Genomic DNA, 19,938 nt, shown 5'->3' with positions numbered 1-19,938 from the left:
CAGTCTGCTATAGGACACGTCTTTCCTGGAAGTGATATGGCAGAACTAGGCTAAATTCATGCCACTTGTGTTAACTGCTGTATCCAGAATATTAAAATGAGAACAGGTGATACCAGTTATGAGAAGATGGTTTAAGCTTTAGAGTAGTCCAATGTTGCAAAGTTCAAGGTCAAATATAGTCTGCCTGAAACCTTTGGGTTGTGAGGGAGCTTCCCTAGTCTTCAGGCCAACTCATACTATAACTACGGATTAGTTGTATACCAAAAAACATTTCTTAAATAGATGAAGTATGTTAAAGTCAGAAGTACCATACTGGATTTTCATATACAACACGTGTACAAAATGTTTATGAGAGAACAAGGCATAATTTCAATTCCTGTTGTCCTCTTTAACAATCAGTAAAAGTTGGTAGAGCTTTTTGGTTCACTACTCTATCTGGATTTAATACTAGAATAAATACATAAATAGATTATAATGGGTTGTTAGGCAGTGAATGGTTCTATCAATAAACAGTCAAGCTACCATTTTGTAATATATGTCTCTATTTAAATGTGATGTGGAACAGTTTCTTGCAGAAACAGGATTAGGTAATTTTCGCGTTTGTTAACAAAGAGGCAGAGGACGAATGACACATTTAGGTCACTTTCAAGAGTTTTTGATGGTGAATTTGTATAAATGGATTTGTAGTGATTCTGTATCTCTGGATTAGGTTGGCAGGCTTTTCAGAGCTTTTTGGGGAAGGGCTCTTCAGTTGACTGTGCTTTATACTAACTGCTTTTATCTTAGCAAATACAGTTATTTTTTAGAAGTCGCCTTGAGCTTAGCTGAGTTGTTTCTCACTAGCTTCAATCGCATTGTATGAAAAGAGCTGGACTACTCCAGATGAGGGAGAAAGAGAGTTAAACAAATACTTAAAAATAGTCAAGCTAATACAAAGCTTAGTCTATATTTTACATTTTGCCCCTGTTGCTATTTTGTATCATTCTAGCAATTTCTAAAAACACATGGTGATGAGATTGTTTGACTATACAATTATAGTACAGTCTGTTGAGAAAAAGGAGCAAATCTGTCTGTGTAAATCCTTTTTCCCAGTTGCTCAGTGTTCATTATGAAAATTTAGAATTAGGTAACACATTATTCATGGCTTGTAAAGATAAATCTGTACTAATATGGGTGAATGGAGAAAGAAATAAGTTTTTAAAGATAAATAATCGCTCATCTCCCTTGAGATGCTAAAGCATCTGAGATTTCTCTTAGTTTTATTGCCTCTCTAACCAGAAAGATGAATTAATTTCTAAACTATTCTTGAGGGAAAAACATAAACTGGATTTGTATCCCGACCCATAATAGTTGAAACAGCTGAGAGAGTGGATAAAATTAAAAAAAAAAAAATCTGATTTACCCAATTGGCTACATAATATTTTCACTTCTGGAGGTCAGTTTCTGGTTCAGTCATTTGGAAGGAAGCCAGGTTGTGCACTCTGCAACCACTGTGCCAGAAACCAAAAACATGTGATGTGGGAATGAGTAGGAGAGTCGCTTTAAAGGCACACTTCTGTTGTAGACCAAAACACCGACGTAATTCTTCTCTTGAAAGTTTGAAACAGTGAAAACTACAAACAAGACTTTAGACTGGTATTAGAAAATGTACGGATTATCAGTAGAAAATGAAGTCTGAGGAACAGGGAAAAAACAGGCGACTGCCTCTGTTCTTGTAGTCTGTTCTTCCTTTAGATACAGATAATAAAGAAACTCCAGTAGTCTAACCTGGTTCAGACCAGTCTTTGAATATTTCTATTTACGTACTCTTATAGAATCTAGGAGGAGGGGGAAATTTTTCACAGAAATTGTAAGAACAATATGGTCATTTTGAGAAGAGTAGTTTTTTTTTTTTAATTAGCAATAAAACATCCTTAACAGAATATGCAGAATTTAATTCAGAGATATCCATCACCAAACAGGAATCAAGAGCCACCACAAACTCATGCCTGCGATATTTTTTGCTAGAAAGATAAGGTGTTCATTTTATTTCAACAATATGTATTTTGTTTACTAACAGTCTTTATGGCAAGTCAAAGTCCTGAATGCTTCTATGACAAAAATCTGTTTCTGAATTAAAATACAGCTTTTTTTTTTTTACAGATTAAATCTTACATTCCTCTAAAAAATCCCAGTAGACAACAAATACATTTAACTTTACTTTCAGAGGTGTTTAATGCTTTGCACAACTGACTTTTTTTTTTTTAAAGAATATTTTCTGTATTTCCCATAATAGGCTGACCAATTCTGTCTAGTTATTAGAACTGTATTATTTGGCTGAATGTAGTTTCCTACATGGCCAAAACTCTGATCCTGTACAATGGAAGTTTTCACACTGATATCACTGTGTCCAGGATTTAATTATAAGTGTGCGACTTCTGGGTTTGTTTGTCTTTTTAACTTTAGGTAAGTTTTTTTTTTTTTCCTAGTAAGAAAAACATCTCAGTATAAGACCTTTTTTTTTGCATTGCTATGCAGTATGAATTTGTACACTGTAACTTGAACATAAGACCACAAAAATTACCACTGAGTATGTTAGGGTTGCCAGATACTGCCATAATAGTTAACAGTGTTGGTGAACACTGTGCATTCCCATCCCTTCTTAACTGTTCATGTCTTGGTTCTAAGTAAGATATAATAAGATGGAGGTAAGCAAATAAGCATACAGCTGAGCTTTGGCTTTTTTATCGGTACTCTTCCATCCTTCATCTGTAGTCAATAACTAACTATTGTCTGACTTTTAGAATTAGATCATTGCCATCTGCTAGAGCATTTTGTATTTCAATGGGGGAAAATTTAATTTGAACATTTCAAGGTCACAAACTGCTGTGAGTAAAGGCCACTGGATGGAAGCTGTTGCTTTTAATAAATGTAATGAGCTCTGAAACACACAAAGCTCTGAATATCTTGAATGTCTGTCTTCAGGAGACGGAAGCAATGTCCTTGCTTGATATTGTAAAGTTCAGTCTTGGAACACCAATATATTTTCATTATGTATTTTCATAATTACAGCTAGATATTAATTAAAAGCAGACAACATTTGGAAACAGCTGAATGTCAAACAAGAGCAAAGAGTTAGTGGGAAGGTGGAAAAGATATAGAAAGTTTCTTAGTTTCAATTTTTCAGTTTCTATTCCTTTAATTTATAGCTGAGCTTAAATATCCATTCATGTGTGTTACCTTGTCAGGATTTGGAGACTGAAAATAGAATTTTTACACCTCTCCTTAGAGGTGGTTCGTTCATTGTTATTATTTGCTCCAGAACAGTAAATTTGAACTTCAGGTTCTGAAGCAATATTATGGTCCATCATAACAGCTTTTCTCTGGGACTGAGTAAAAGCATCAGGCAAATGATCTGATACAGACTCATCTGCCTTAGAGCACAAAATTATAGAGACATAGATGCATTTAAATGGATAGATAGGTTACCTCTACATTAGCTCCTGTAGCCAAGCTATATAAATCCCTCCTATGTAGCCTTCTATAGCTATACTTTATGACTAAGTGGCTCTTCAGCTGTTAGAGATTAAGTAGAAGAACTTTAAAGTTATTGCTATAAAAGCAAAAAATGCCTGATTTTTTAATTAATACTGGTATAATTTTCTTTAAAAAAAGAAACAGCATTGTTTTGTATTTTTCAGTATTCAGGAAAGCTAAAACCATAAGTCTGCCCTATGTAAGATGTCCATATCAGTGATATCAGATGCAGGTGTATGTGAGTAGTAATTAACATAAATTACTGGTTTAACTAACATAAATTAGCAGTTAGATGAATAGTGCTGTGGTTTGTCATAAATATCTCTCCCTTAGAAGATCCAAGCTGATATGAGTTATGCCTCAAGAGCGCACACAGAACAATTTCTGTAGCATATCTTTTAAATTATTTCATATATATTCAGATTTAGAAGTGATATCCTTTGAAGGAATAATAATAGTCTTCTTGAGAGTTAGGACTAAGAAAAGGAATGGTCTTTAGCAGAGGTCAGTGTATTACTTTTTGTCAGTATTTAATGATAGCTGGCAAATCTTTTGAACACGTAAAATACGCCATCTGAATAGTGATTTTCTTATTTTTCATTTGGTCATGATTTTATACTTTGTGACTTTTATTTACTGTTGTGCAAAAAGTTTGTATTTATTGCACATTATATGCAGACTAAAATTCACTGTGTGGCTATGATTATGAGGCAAGAGCTGAATAGCTTCATCTTCTGTTAAAACATCATCCTCAGTGGTAGTTGGGGGTAATTAGTATTTCCATAACTGAACCATTTAGACAAAAGTTTGGAACAGTGTTGGCAAAAGAAGTTCCACTTCTGCATGCCAGTGAGCCTTAGTCTCATGGACCCCTACCAGCTTTCCTCTCAAGTGATAATAGTGTTTGCTGACTTCTCTTTTGATCCTGGTAGGAGTGATGCTCAGTCTGGTGATGGTTTTTTAAATTACTGATGTCTCTCTCTTGTGCTCTCCCCTATTAATACAACGGTCTATGTACAATTATGGAAAACTACATTTCTTTACAGATTAATGGTCTGAATGTCATGCAGCTCAAAAATCACAGTGAATCTACATGGTATGACAGCTGTTCTTATAGTTGTGTCCACATCCAAGCAGAGTTGTGGAAACAATCTTTTAAACTATATATATTTGATAAACTAAGATTAAAATTGGTACCTTTCAAGACAAATTATTGAAATAAATAAAGACTATGGACCAGATTCAAACACTTTCACCTGTATTGCACTTTATTCCACAGGTGAGTCTGATGGGAATCAGGGGTTTATCTCATTAGGACCCATAATAGCATGATATTCAAATCAAATAACTGGATTAGACAACAGCTTTGATAGATGTCGTGTTCTTAGAAGATAAAAATTTTGTAAAGTCAGGTAATGTCGTTGTAAAAATCCTTAATTATCTGAAGATCACCTTGGGCATCATTGTGAAGAACAAACACTGCATTTACTGGTACAAAAGTAAAATGAGGCTTTTCAGGTACAGTGATACAGTGATTTTCCTGTCTTGATTAGCAAATTCCTAGTAAGTATCATGCTATTTGTTTACAGGTTATTCAGCAAATGCCAAACTGGCCTACAGCAGTTTGGTATACAACCTGTAGTTTACTAATATAGCTTATGGTTAGGGTCAGATGTAAATAATTTTCACATTGCTTTTCAAAACTGTGAATGTGGCAAGAAAAAGTAGAAATTGATGCTTAAAGCGATGTATAGGTATCTTTCAAAAGCTTACATTCAACATTTCTTTAAACTTATAGATTAACTTTTTGAAGACTGAAATGGAAAGGAAGAGCAAAATGATCCGTGACCTCCAAAATGAGGTAAGAGGAATATTTGATTGTCAGCAATATGTGTCAGAAGTCGACCTCAGAGAAGTTTTAATTTTTGAACAATATTGAATAGATTTTTTTCCTCTAATATTTAACTGAAAAGGCATTGAAGTGTTTCAGAATTTTTTTTTTTCCCCACAGCCTTGTATTAGAATTGTTAAATGATTTACTGAGGTCTGCCTCTTTAGAATGTTGAGCAATAAGTGTCACTCCAGTGCACAAATTCATTTTCATTATAGCATCATGATATTTTAGAATGTAAAACTAAATCATTCAGTGCCAAAATACTAAATAGGCTATTAAAATAAATTAGAATGATTTAAATCTAATTTTCTACTGCAGTCTTTTAATTCATACCATATCTGTGTCTTCTTCTATACTGAGGATGAAAAGTAGTGGACAATTAATTATCTCATTCTTTCACACAGAAATGAAAGAATATTTTTGACTTGAGGTATTCAGTCTGAAAAGCATAGTATGAGTATTTTACTTAGCTACTCAGTTATGGGATGGTACTTTAGTTCAGGAGCACTGCATGAACATAAAAATAAACTGCTTGGAGATTGAAAGTGAAAAGAGAAAACAAAGGAAAATTAATTATCCTGACATTGCTCTAGTTTTTCTACATGTTGTTAATACATTCTATTTCAATTTTTCATTAAATAATGAAGTGCAAATGAATCAAACGTAATACATATTCACCAATACCTGTTTGGTACATACTTTTCCTCCTTGTTGCTTAATCTAGCTCACTATTGTACAGATAGATTGTTTTTTGATGAAAGCCAGAGCTGACTAGAAATCTGCGTTCAGAGTTTACACTGAAAGAGGTGATAGTTTGGCTTCAGATTTGGAACATTATGTTGTTGTGGTAGAAGGATGAAGCTTCAGTGAAATATTCAAAAAGCAAAAGCAACCAAACATGACAATGTATGTTGGGAAATACTACTTCTTTGAATACAACTTTGACTCCTTGCTGCTGGTGCGCAACGCATCTCTGTAGCTTACACGGTTGTACTTATGAGTTGTGGTCTTTCACAAGGGAATCCTTAGTTCTGCTCCGTAGATTATTGCTCCATGGAGAAACTTCATTTACAATGTAATTACCTGCTTTAAAAATAAACAGAAAGAGGATGAGGAAGGAAATAAAATCTCAGAAATGAGATTCTTAACAAAGTCAAGTTCTAAGCAAACACTGTCCTAAAATGTTTTTGCAAGCTTTATTTCATGAATATGAGTCTCAAATTGGTCCATTTTCTATTGTTTACAAAATTTTACATTAAGCTTTATGTTACATTTTAAACATAAGAATCTTTGACAGCTAAAAGTTGTCAGATTTAGACCAATTTAGGTTAGTGACAGTATGCTGTATCCTGTTGGATATCCTGGAATACCCTATCCATAGTATATTCTCTCTGATCCAGTTGAAATGAGGATGTGACTGTATTCTACACATTTATTTGATACTATTCAGAGGAAAAAGTACTTTGTTTAGTCTCTAAAATAGAAATGAAATATAGCCCTTGTTGACCCTATCTTTTTATTTTCTCAATTAAATTGAGTAGGAAAACACCTCCTTTAGAGGAGGAAATAAAATACTAAAATACTAAAATCCAAATAAAATAAATATAAAAAATAAAATACTAAAATCCAAGGACATTTTTGCTATCTTTCTTTTCAGTAACAGAAACATCAGCACCTTCTCTTCAAAATTTGAGTCACTCTTGGTCTACTTTGTGGAAAACACCAGAAGCACATATAACACTTACTACTTACATTTTAAATTCATATGTAAAGTTTCCATATAAAGTGTATATACTACAGATAGTTTAGTTATGCACATCATAAACAAACATTAAAAATTAAACAAATCCAATACATATTCTCCTCTGGATACCAAAAAGGGAAGAGAACTGCTATGGGAGATGTTGACCATATTGTTTGTAGGTTTTTAAATAAATTTCAGATACTACAGTGTTGGGGGTTATATTTGAATTGCATTTTTGCAGTGCCTTCTCTCAATTCACCATAGCAAATAATCAGTGGATTAGTTACTTTTACTAGTATTTGTATCCATCACCTTGTGGTTGTTCTATTGTAAATCTGGCATCAGAAGAGGGAAAAATGTTCTATTTCTGAGTTACTTCAGACTTTTCTTTATGCATTGCTTTAGCATTACGTTTATGCTTTAGCATAAACCTGTTTGAAATCTTGATTTTAGATAAAGTGGAGACTACAATGTTCAGTGCAGTTTTGTTAGCTTATATCTGCTTGGTAGGAGTGGTTGTCAGCCGCTGGCACCACTGGGAAGATTTCATTTTTGAGCTGTATTTGCACAGCTCTTATGCAGGAATAATAATGAAAAATTTTTTTTTTTTCGGAGGATGGAACAAAATTTTGTGCATATAAAATGTTTATAAAAATTATTAATTTGAAAAAGTAAAAAATGTGGCCTTGCCATCCTTATAAGGCAATACTTGCCACTTTAACTGAATGTGAGAAAATATCTTATGAATTATGGAAGTCTAAGTTATAAAATGCTTCTATGGGTTTGCATCCTCAATATGCACATGTATAAATACAAAACTTCTCTACTTTAAAATGTGAAATTCTACTTTTTTTTAGCCATCTCTATTACTTTAAAAGTATTTCTCACACTATGGCTGTGTTCCTGCATTTTTTTAAAATTTAAGAAACACAAACAAATCTTAGCAAGGATTGCACAATATTTGTAAGAATTCTGAAAATAGATAATGGACCCACCTCTGGCGTAGCCCCAGTTATAGGTGAGCAGTCTGTGCGCTGACTGAAGCAGTAATGTGTACTGTCTGAAGTAACATTTTTGACTCTGTCCAGCATTCTTCAGAGGGAGCTAATGCAATAGTGTAGATAAAATTCATCTAAGGTGGATGAACCACGGATGGAAAGTTTGATCTCAGAACTCAGCCATGGTATTTAGTAAAATACTAAAAACTCCAAATGGCGTTGTAGCATTTACTTGTGTCATTGCAGGTGAGAATGCTAGTATAATCAGAGTCTAGGAGAAGATTTCTTTGGACTAATGACCTGCTTTTCTGCAGACTTTTCCATTCCATGTATATGTAAATATAACAGTAGAACTAAACTGATCTGATTTTTACAAAGCAGATGACCTCTTGTTCATTTACCAGACAGACTTCTTATCTTTATCTGTTCTGTTCAATTCTTATATTTTGCTCTTTTTTCTAAGCTAATCTGTTCCAAGTTTGATATGTATGAAAATCTGGTCTGAACAAAGTGTTAAATTGTGATGTCTGCTGTCTTTGACCTGTCAGGGTGTTTGTAGGGGCAATCTGAAAGAAGTGCATGTTACTATTTGACTCACAAGGGAAATTTTGCCTATTTCAGACACTCAGGTGTCACATTCTTAGTTTTCTTCCAGCTACAGTCATAACTGCTGTTGCTTTTGTTCATCTGTGATCATTTGATGTTTTGAAAGTGAACCTGCTAATTCTTATAAATCAAGTCTGTCTAAAGTCATACAAAATCCAGTCTTGCATGCAAATAAATACTTCATTAGACAATGGGTTTTCCTAGGTAGTTCCCCTCTTTCACCCCTCAAAAGTATTTATGCTTCCCAATTTAAGGATGCAATGAGTCAGCAACATGTTACCTCCTGAAAACCATCTGTCTGAAGTTGCAAGAGCTGACTAGGTAAATTGAATTTACCAGGGTCTCTGCTGAAGTGCCTTAGGCTAATCATGGGATCATAAGTGGTTTCAGAGAAACCTCTAATTTAGAGACCTACAATTTTAAATTTCTAAGTGTGTGTTAGTCTGCAGAATGACTCAGCATCTCCATGTCTATCCAGAATGCATGGGCCATGATCCCCCCCGTAATCTGGTGGATGGCACTCGCGATGAGATGCAGAAAAGTGATGTGACTCCTACCATCTTTCAGACTACAAGAACATAAGAAATGCTCAATGGTCCATCGATCTCAGTATGTTGCTTGTGATGATGGCAATAGCAGATGCTATTAAGGCAGAAACATGGGCCTGCCTATTTTCTGTGGTCCATTCCCTTCGTACTTCCCCACAGTGTCCACAATCACTGGGTTAGGGATGTTAGAAGATATATCCCTGCTTATTCTCCGTTAGTGCATGTTGGTGAACCTGTTCTCCCTGAATTTCTCTTCTGAAGAAAGAGAAATACCTTTCTTTTCTGCCTCCTGGTGTTCCCAGATACCTCCTCAACTTCTTACACTACCAAATTCCCTCCTACTTCACTGTTTACATTTGACCTGATATTTTTTATGGTCTTTCCTGTTCTCCCCACTTGAGCAAGCTTTACTTTTTCTAAATTCTGACCTGTTCCCTGTGATAGCCTTCTTAGCTTTGTAGAGTCATGCAGAGTTTGGGGAGCTTCTAATATATTATTTTTGAACAACTTCTAGGCAGTTTGTATGTGTGTGTCTCTTTTCTTTTTTTTTTTTTTTGACTGTTGCTTTGTTTAGTTCTTGCTAATTGCCTTTTTTTTGCGTAATACTTTTTCATGAGATTGAATGTCTGCCTAATGGATTTATTTGGCATTTGATCTCCTGCTGCAGTATTGCACATTATTGTACTTTGATAGCTATTGCAGAGTCTCCCATAAGTTGCTCTTGAACTCAATCCTAGGCAACCCTTGAGAACAAATGTGGAATTACATCTTTTTTTGGAGACTGTGAGATTGATCATTATAGGTAGCAGTCATTTAATGTGTAATTTATTTCAATCAGTGTCTTTGTCATGTTGAAATTGTCTGGCACTAAATAGATGTCAGTCTGGCTGAGGTCTCTAGGTACTACAGTATACAAAGAACAAAAAGTATGATGATTTCTCTCTACTATTTTGGCAAATCTTTGGAAAACAGATAAATGGACAGGGAAAAGTACATATATATAAACTGAGTGGCCGACATTCACAAGATAATGAATGCTTGAGGAGTGTTTTTCATATGTATTTCTACTATCTTACTGTACCTGGTTGTGATTCTCACCGAGTCTTTAGGGAACTACTTTTACTACAGAATGGCAGAGAAGACAAGCAGGGGTTTGTGTGAGTTACTGAGTGAACAGCTTCTGGAGTTCTGTGTAAATCTTATTTGAAGCATCTGTGTTGGTGCTTCGGACAGAGCAAAAGGAAATAGCATATTGCAAAATGGTAATTAACTTCAGATGTATAGTGATAATTAAACTAGAGTTATCAGTTAAGATAGGAAGGAGAATGCACCAGGCCAATAAAACTTTACCTTTACGAAAGATTTCCAGTTTCCTGAAGCCTTCAGTGATGTGTTTTCTATTCTAGCTCACCCCATTTTTCTGCCTCCTCCATATGGCCAAGTTATGTACGATTTGACTGTCATTCAAATGTTCCTGGAACTATTAAAAAAGAACGGCCTGATTTATATTACTCATCTCTTTTAGGTTCTAGATTTTAAAAGGAAAAAAAGAAGTTTTAACAAGCAAAATAGAAGAAAAAAGGCAACATTCTTCTCTAGGGAAACAGTGAGCTAATGTCTTAGATGCTCTAAATGGCACTACAGAACCTTTCAGTACTTTATACAAATGTTTCATATCTGATGTGGGAATAAAAGGATTAAATCTTCCAGAAGGAATGTAATAGGAAAGACATGACTAAGGGAAAGAGACTTAATTTAATGTGAAACAAAGAGAGATGAGGTGTAGAAAAAACGCAATAAAGATTTGGTGTACTAGGTTTTCAAAACTGCATGAAAAGTGATAAAGAATCTTCTTCCAAAAAAATCAAGGGTTTGGCACAGCCATATATTTAAGAAGAGCAATGGTTGTAATTGGAAAAGATAAAAGTTTAATGCAAGTACAGATGCATCACCTTAACGGAGTAGTTTCAGTCATTCTTCTACTATTACCCTATCCAAACACACTCACATAGATAAATACAGGAAAAGTCTACATGAGTGATCTGTTTTTTGTTTGTTTTTAATTTAATCAAATCTTTGAAACATTTCCTTTTTTTATATATCATCCTCTTACAATATGTTCTAAGAGCTGTAAGAAAAGGTTGTGGGCACTGTTTATTTTGCATGTACTTTAGGAGGTAGTACAGGATAGTACCTGTGATTAAAGAAGCGATATGGTCCTAGCATGCCCTGGACATCAGTAGCTCTAGCATTCTTTTTTTTGGCTCTGTCAGCTAAACTTGCCTTGAGATATACTTTATTTGAGAGAATTGCTTAGTCTCTCTGTGCATCAGCTAGTGTGTGGAAAAGGAACTAATAACCATACCTATCTAATGGATTTTTATTAAATGTCTATGCTATGTTTGTCAGTTCCCGGAAAGTAAGTCCACTGATGTCAGCAAGTTTTTCAGGGATTTCATTAATTGTTCTTGAGAGTTTCAGTGAGGCCCAAGTGCTTTCACAGAATTTGACTGCAGTTAAACTGTATGTATTTTAAGGCAACATGTTATCCAATCCCTGCCTCTGATGAATAAGTACATAGTATGCTTTTACAAATTTTGGTGGTAAGACTGAATATGCTATGTTTTTAAATAACTGATAGCATTGTATTTATGATACAAAAAAAGTGCTCTCTGCATACAGATGGGTAGAAATAGATAATGAAAATGGAATTCCTTTTGTGGCTACTTTTGCACTCTTTCAAATACTGCACTTCCCCTCAATTTTTTGGGGCAAATTCTGAGTTTTGCAATCTCAGACTCTTCCATGACTATAAAAATAATTCCCCATTTAGTGCTGTTCTTTCAGCGAATGCCCTACTGCCATTCAACATTGCAATTCAGAGACAGGAATAGACAACAACAGCTTTCCAACTGAATGCAGCAGCTGTGATGTAACATATGAGGAGAGGATGTTGTACAGAAAGACAATTTTCAGGCTATTCAAGGTTTTGAAAAAAAATTAGTAACAACTAGGTGTAAGACTGGAATATGTTAGTGTAGTTTAATAAAAGTGTTGGCATGTAACAGATTAGCTCTTATTTTTGGAAGTTTCTATTATTGACAAAGATACCAAGAGGTCTGGGAATTCAAAAGTAGAGGTGGAGCTAAGAAGATCGGCAAAAATGTAGACTAAAGAAAATATGCATAAAATATTTTGAAAGTCTTCATGTTTGGAGGTGAGCTACTACGGAACGAGCAGCTCACCTCTACCATGTCACAGTCACCTATCAGTTATGGCAAGTGATGGCACAACCGTGCTGAACATGAAGTTAAAGCAGGATGCTGTTAACTCTTGTTTTTTAAAGTGACCGAAAATATCTTCTGTCCTGACACTTGCTATTTGGCATTCAGAACTGAACATCTTGGGTGCAACTCTGAATATACATACATAATGGATTAATTTTCTAAATTAAATTCTTTTATGTATTGATGTCAGACATATTTTATTGTTTTTTCATTCATTTTCTCTTGGTAATGACATAAAAGTCATCTTTAGAAAAAGGGAAGTGTCATAGGTGACATACACTTATATGCCATTTTCCTGAGGTCAATGAATCAGGAATTTTCCCCCAAACTTCATAAATGGTATCATTTCCTATAGTCTTTACTGAAAGGTAGTGAAATGTACTTAGTCTTTGTCACATGGGCATTGCAGTTTGGTCTTGGTTCAGATTGCGACAAAAAAAAGTGACCTCATGTAAGACTTGCAGGTGTTTAAAAAAAAATGCTCTAATTTAAACCATTTAATCACTTCTGATTTATTAGAGAAGAAACGACTATTTAACTGCTCATGTTATCTTTGGATAATGTACATTAAAACATCTCTGTGAATACCTATATTAAGGTATGTTAATCACTTTACAGATTCTATTTACAAAAATCTCATGTATTTATAAAATTGATACAGTGGTTTATAACAGGCTGTACATTTCTGTGCTGTTTAGACTGTGGCAGAACTTAGAAAACCATGAATTATATAAAAGACCTATAGGAGTACAGGCAATACAAAATAAACCAGGAGTAGAAAATGAATTTGACTGTAGCTCCCAGTAACATTTGTTCTTTTAAGAAGCATGTTTTTAAATAACTACCTTGTAAACAATACTTTTGCTCTATTCATGTATAAATTGTGGTTATAGCTTTAGTGTTGAGTAAATCATCCTAAAACAGAATTTTTCCCAATCTTTCTGTGCTTAGTTGCACTAATAAAAGGTAAAGTCATGGTAGTTTAAAATCCCACCTGATCTATAGGGAATTTCATGCCCTGCAGAGTGAATTCAATCGAATTACATTGAATTATGGTGAAAGAAGCCTCCCTTAGCAAAGCAGAAATGAAATTTTAAGGCTTTGAGACTGTATGCTGACACTGTCCTATAAAGGAGAACACTGTAGTTCTTCACTCTTCGTACTCTACAGATAAAATTAAATCCTTTCCTGAGATTGTTCTAAGTATAAAAACCTGCCCTGTGCAGAAAAAAAATGGGTAAAGTCCTATTTAGGACTGTCCTGTCCCTATTTGGATCCTGCGTTGGTTCTACAGTGCTGCTAATATGCCTTTAAGCACAATACCTAAAGGCATCCACAGGTAGCAGAGGCAGGGGCCCTGCCCAGGAATAGATGAATAGGCAGGAAGAGGAAGAGTACAGAAATGGTGTCCATTTCAAACGGTGTATTCTGGTAATGAACTTTTGAATTCAGTATTGTTTCTTGATTCACTTCATCTTCATTTGAAGTAAAACCTCCTCTTTCAAAAATACTTTTGTTGTTTAAAATTGTTCAGTGTGATTTGTACTGAAAATGATAAGGAAGAGGTGGAAATGTGGTTAAATCAGTTGAAAATGGCTATTAATTAGTATTTGAGATCACACAGCAAGCATCCTGGTTCATCCAGATTGTCAGTGTATATATTAATAGCTATATGGTAGAAAGTGTAACTACTGTAAATATTACAGTATTAAAAGTCCTAATGTTTTCCTGACTTTGTAAGACCCTAGGACACATTTTCTCGGTTGCTGTTCATAACTGGAATCAAAGGGGATATAATGGATATGCTCTATCTGGTCTGCTCTCTGCTAGGGGCTACCATTTTTTTGGATTCTTGATTCATTCTTTAAATACTGATTCAGGTTCTTTAAATCCTGATTCACAGTCATTAATTACAGGAAAGTAGAAGAGAGGCATTCAAGTAATAACATTATACAGACTGTATAAGGCATAGGGAGTAGGGAAATGCTGGAGTTTTCTGATACTCCATTTCATCTTATTTTTATGGAAGCATGACCAATATATTTGAAACTAAGGGATGCGAATAAATCCTAGTGGTCCCCTTGCTTCATTTTAATTCGAAGAGGCAGCAAAACCCGAAGTAAAAGACATAATCTTGATTAATTTCAAAAGAGCTATACTGACTCCTTTGCACTCACAGCTCCCAGTGACATCTGTTGCAGCTTCATTAGGCAACAGGGGCAGCAGGAAACCTAATTAAAATCTTTGGTCTTTGAACTTGCACAGAGAGTTTTGTGAATCCTAGTGTTATCCAAATTGGTATTTTCCAGCATTACAGATCTTGAGGGCGAGGTGGCTTACAGCCAAGCTACAGAGAACTTTAAGGATGGGTGACATTTTATTACCCATGTAGGGCTTTCCCTGAAGCTAATGTAAATTTTGCCAAACAGGAGGGAAAAAAAAAAGTGCTGAGCTAATTTATTCATGTTAAGCAGAGGAATGGCAAGTTAGCTTTAGTACCAAGATGTTGAAATTAGCCAGTGGGAAGACTGCTTAAGAAGGAATAAGAGTCGTATATGTAGAAAAAATAAGAACGTAATTCATACTTCAGAACCTTGAACAGATAGACACTGTTGATTTTTATCCTTGGATGAAATAATAAGTGTTTAATAATCAGATTTCTGTGGTTAATAAACAGGTAGCTGAGGCCAGCTGTTGATTTCATTATTACAAGTAATGCTGTCAATCACCACTGCTTGCCAATGAACCTCAGAAAAGAGGGATGGCCATTAAAGAGGAGAACTGTTATCCATATTCTGTATCATAGCATTCTTTGCCTCTGAAAAAAAACTATGCAGCACTTAATAGCATAAGAATTTATAAAAGATTCATGTGGCATAAAAATACATTTGGTTTATTTGTTTAAAATGCTGCTTGATAAAGTTATGTTGCTGCTGGAATGCTCCTGTCCTGGGCTGAGTTCTCCAGACACTTGAGACCACTGGATTAGGCAAGAGGGACAGTTACGGCAGTTCTAACTAGGTTTCCATTAAAGTCAGTAAGAATTTGGAAAAATGAGCCTGGAGAGCCCCAACCCGATCATATTATGGTACATCATACAAAAATATTTAAGTTTTGCAGATTTCAAGAGAAGACTGAGAGTGTTTGCATTTTCCTTATCACATTTAATATAAGTAAATTTATTTGCTGAGTTCAGCAGGAGCAGAAAGTGATTTTGAAACATAATTTTTGCTATTCAGAAGTTTATGTTAAACTGGACTGCTATTATTTCGTAGCTTTTAATCCAATATAAAGTGTAGCTGCAAAATTTTAACTTTATATGGTAAAGTATTTCTAGACTGAGGGTTGATAGCCTGTGACTTTATAAAAATTTTAGTCCTCTCCAAAGACTCATCCTCTATTCTTAATTTACCAGACTAAATACAATATTTGGAATGATAATTCCAAATTATATATAGATATTTGAAGAGGCTAAAAATAATAAAATACTTAATTAAAATCAATGTTAGAGTTATTCTAGAAAAAAAGCCTCACATAAAATTCTTCGCTTGTCAGTCATGTTAGTACCTGAGTTAATGAGTCTGTAGGATTTTCCATTCTCTGCAAAACCTTATGAGCTGTTCAATAGTAATGCAACTCCAACCTGTTGTTCTAAATAAAGTAGACTCATATGAAACTATTCTTTATTGATAGGAAAAAAATTGATTCTCACTTATTTTGCATCTCACTTCAGCCTGAAAATCTGGCATATTTTCAAATCCAGAAAATTTTTTCTCTGCAACAAGTTCAGTGCTTTTAGGAGGGATGTTCAAAGTTTGTTCAGCTCAAATAGTTATATATCACTCTTCCTAATGAATACCTCAGTCTAGCTACTGAATTGTTAGCCTTAGAAATGTGAAAATGTAAACTTTCCAGTGCAGTGGGAGGAAAGTACTCTCCAAACTTACCGGCCTATTCCTGCAGAATCACTCCAGTAATTCACTGTAGGTTACTCTAGTGCTTGGAAATGATTCACCCTCAACATCCAGTCGACCTCATACTGAGTTAAAAGTAGCAGAAATTGTACTATTTTGGGTCACAATTGCTAATGAGCTGTTATCCAGAAACGTTTAAAACCACTTACCTCTGGAATCTTTTCCCCCACACTGCTCCCTTTTGACAACAGCTCAGTCTTATCTGGGGTTGAGGATACTATAGGAAAAAAAACACATTAAATAGATTAATTGACTTGTCAGCAATTGTAAGCATAATACTCAAGTTACATCATTGATTTTATTTAGTTGTCATTTAAGTACTGTATTGATTTTAAGAATGTTGGTTTACATATATATATATAATGCTGTAATTAAAAATATGGTTTTCATTAGACCCCTAGAAATGGCTTTGCCATATTAGTCCCAATAATTATGCCCATTTGTCAAATTCACCTATAAAAGTCTTCCCATGTAATGAATCTTCAGTTGCTCAAAATTTAATTACGCAATTATTGTAATTGAAAATGTTTAAAACAACAGCCAATAACAATTGGATTATTCACTTTTCTAACCATCTCTGACATTTAAACAATTTAAAATATGAAAAATTTAATAGATTTGAACATGCTTCCTAGATGAAATTAGAAGGGTTTAATTAAGCAGGTGTTGCTTTAAAGTGCTATGGCAGGTGTTGTCTGGTCTCATCTCAATTTTTCTTTGTGATTAAGAATTTCTGAGTAGTGTTTTACTGTATCTCATAGCATACCTGAACTCCAGCAAGGTCTTTGTGCTTAAAACATTTCACATTCCTATGGATAGTCCACAGTCTGTGCTGTCCTTTGACATGTTGTGATTACTTTCTTTAAATTGTAGAATAATTATTCTATTTAAGAATATAAATTTAATGCTGTATGTCAGGTGTCCATTCTTGTTTTTATCTGTGTGTGTGTATTCATATGTATGTAATTGTTTGTACATTTATATTAACATTATTCTCTACATATGGATTCATGTATGTGTGTATGAGAAGATAATGTGACCTTAAAAACATAGCTTACAATGTACCAAAATACCAGCAGTTGATGCAATGAATGTGACTCACACTTCCGGGCACATCCTCAGAAACTATCCCTCTTTTCAGTACTGATTGCTGATACCATTTCTTGTATCACAACTTCAAATCTTCCTGTGTCATTTTTAAATTATTCTGTTTGTGGCAGATATTTTGGAGATTATGAAAGATTGATTTCCCATTGATTTCAGTGGAGTTTTGCCCGCTTACTCGAGGAGATAATTTGTTCTTAAATTTAAAGTACTTCAGGATAGCACTCAGCTGGGAAATCCACATTTTCAAAATCAGACTCAGCAATTGTCTCAATTACGTTCAAGTATTTGTTAATTTATGGAAATTCATCCATTTAGTCTTTCTTAAAATGGTTTAAACTTGTCATCCTTAATTTTGGTAATGGATGACTGGTATTCTGCAAGAACAAATACCTTTAAATACAAACAGTTTTATGCTAGGACCCTTTCACATACTGAGAAGCTTTCGCAATAAAATAGTGCTTCAGTGGAAGAATGTACGATGTGGTATGCAAGAGCAGACGTAGCCCACTTCAGCTGCTATTCAGAGAGTAGGATTATATTTTGCTAGTTTCCCATTTCTGTGAAAAGAGCCTGCTTTCCAATTAAAATGATGCAGGTGGAGAAAGTGAGCTTAAGTAGACAGCAAAAAGTATTGGGAATTCGATGTGGTAAGAGAGGTACGTAGAACAGAATTTCCAGGAAATACGTGTTGCTGCCTCTCCTGATGGCCAGCTGTGGCTTCAGCTGGGCCTGAATGAGAGGGTAGGAGCAGACTGTCAGCCAGCCTCTGCGTTCGGCTGCACTCTGCCGTACAGCTTCAGCAGTCACAGAGCCCAGGAGGAACCTGGCTGTGTTCCCGAGATGATTGCAATGTATTGTTTGTATTAGATCAGATGTCTGCTGTGCTGTAAATTACACAATTTTGTGCTATATAGAGGCAGGAAGGCAGTTTAATTTAAGAGGCCTGGGTTTTTTGACTTCCCAATAGGATCAGTAGTACTTTTTTTTTTTTTTTTTTTTTCCCCTCTTGCCTGTGCATTTGTTTGGTACAACTATCAGCTTTAGGGCATTTGGCATAGCCAATGGTAAGCATTCAGCATTTAAATTGTAGACTTTATGCTGATGGACTTTGAGTCCTAGGGAAAAAGAGTTGAAGATCTGGGACCTAGCAGTTAGGATCTTCATTCGCTAAAAATGTGCGCAACAAGATCAAGGAAATGTTAGCACCAAGATACAGGCGTGGGACTGCTATCCTGTACCTGTTCACTGGATGCTGATTAGTTTTGGGTAAAAGGTGTCACCTGCTATTTAATGATGCTTCCTTCCTGCAGCAGTGTCAGTCTTTCATGTGGGATCAGAGTGGATAGAGGTGAGGGGTCCACCAGGATGCCTGATGGGGCGCAGCTGCTATTTCTTATTGTGAAATCCATTTTTGGTTGTTTTTACAATGCTGTCACTGTATTTTAATTTCACAAGAAGTCAAAGTCTGCCATGCAAATTCAATGTGAAGAACACATTAGTTTTAGCAAAACTGTAAATAAATCGATTTAGCAAAGAACCAGTCAAGACCCAGAGCTGCTGAGGCAGAAATAAGGACGCAGTGATTCAACACCTTTCATGAACTGTTTCTACAAACAGTTCTTACAGCTGTGAAATATGCTTCATTGTTGTACTCTGTGGAATCTGGTTCTCTTTTGTTTTTATTTTCTTTTAACTTCATGCTACTTCTTTAAGCTTCATTTCAACAAAGCATAAGAGTCTCCCCACAGAACTGACTCATGTAATTATAGTTAATTGCATTTTTTAGAGAGTTAGAGGGGTTGGAGAGTGACAGTTTTCTGTAGCTGCAAGAGGAAAAATGGAATTTCTTGAGCTTTCTGCTGCTGCAACAAGCAAAAGCAAATCTGTGACTCCTAAAATATGCAGAGCTAAATTAAAAGCAGTATTATAGCATTGCATTTCATGAAAATGTTTGCTTAGGTGGAAAACATTTTGTAAATATTTTTCTCTTAATTGATGCAGATTCCCAGCAACTGTTGCCAACTCCTATTTTATCATTTGGGAAAAGCCCCAGAATATTTAAATTTGAAAGAAGCAAGTGTGTATGTGCAGTTCACAGTGTTCTTATTTGCACTGCATTGACTGCTGCTGCGTACATCCTCTGCACAGTGTGAGGACTGTGTAGAAAACAATCAGTTCAGTAGAACTTTGTGTACTAAAAGTTTTGTGGTTACTGTGGGTTCTTTAAAACTTTTGTAAAATAATGTCCAATTTGTATGGTGATT

The 19,938-nt window shown here is 35.0% G+C and overlaps 1 protein-coding gene across 2 annotated transcripts in view; it reads left to right on the top strand.

Annotated features, from left to right (window-relative positions):
• Positions 1–19,938, top strand: part of LUZP2 (leucine zipper protein 2) — a 215,419-nt gene that overhangs the window by 105,313 nt on the left and 90,168 nt on the right. For both annotated transcript variants that reach the window (XM_067295534.1, XM_067295533.1), the window contains exon 5: positions 5,315–5,377. In XM_067295534.1, the coding sequence (XP_067151635.1) occupies positions 5,315–5,377 (63 nt within the window). The remainder of the gene's footprint in view (positions 1–5,314; positions 5,378–19,938) is intronic.

This window comes from Apteryx mantelli, chromosome 4, assembly GCF_036417845.1.
Source record: "Apteryx mantelli isolate bAptMan1 chromosome 4, bAptMan1.hap1, whole genome shotgun sequence".
Classification (NCBI taxonomy): Eukaryota; Metazoa; Chordata; class Aves; order Apterygiformes; family Apterygidae; genus Apteryx; species Apteryx mantelli.
This window is presented reverse-complemented; position numbering and strand designations above follow the sequence as displayed.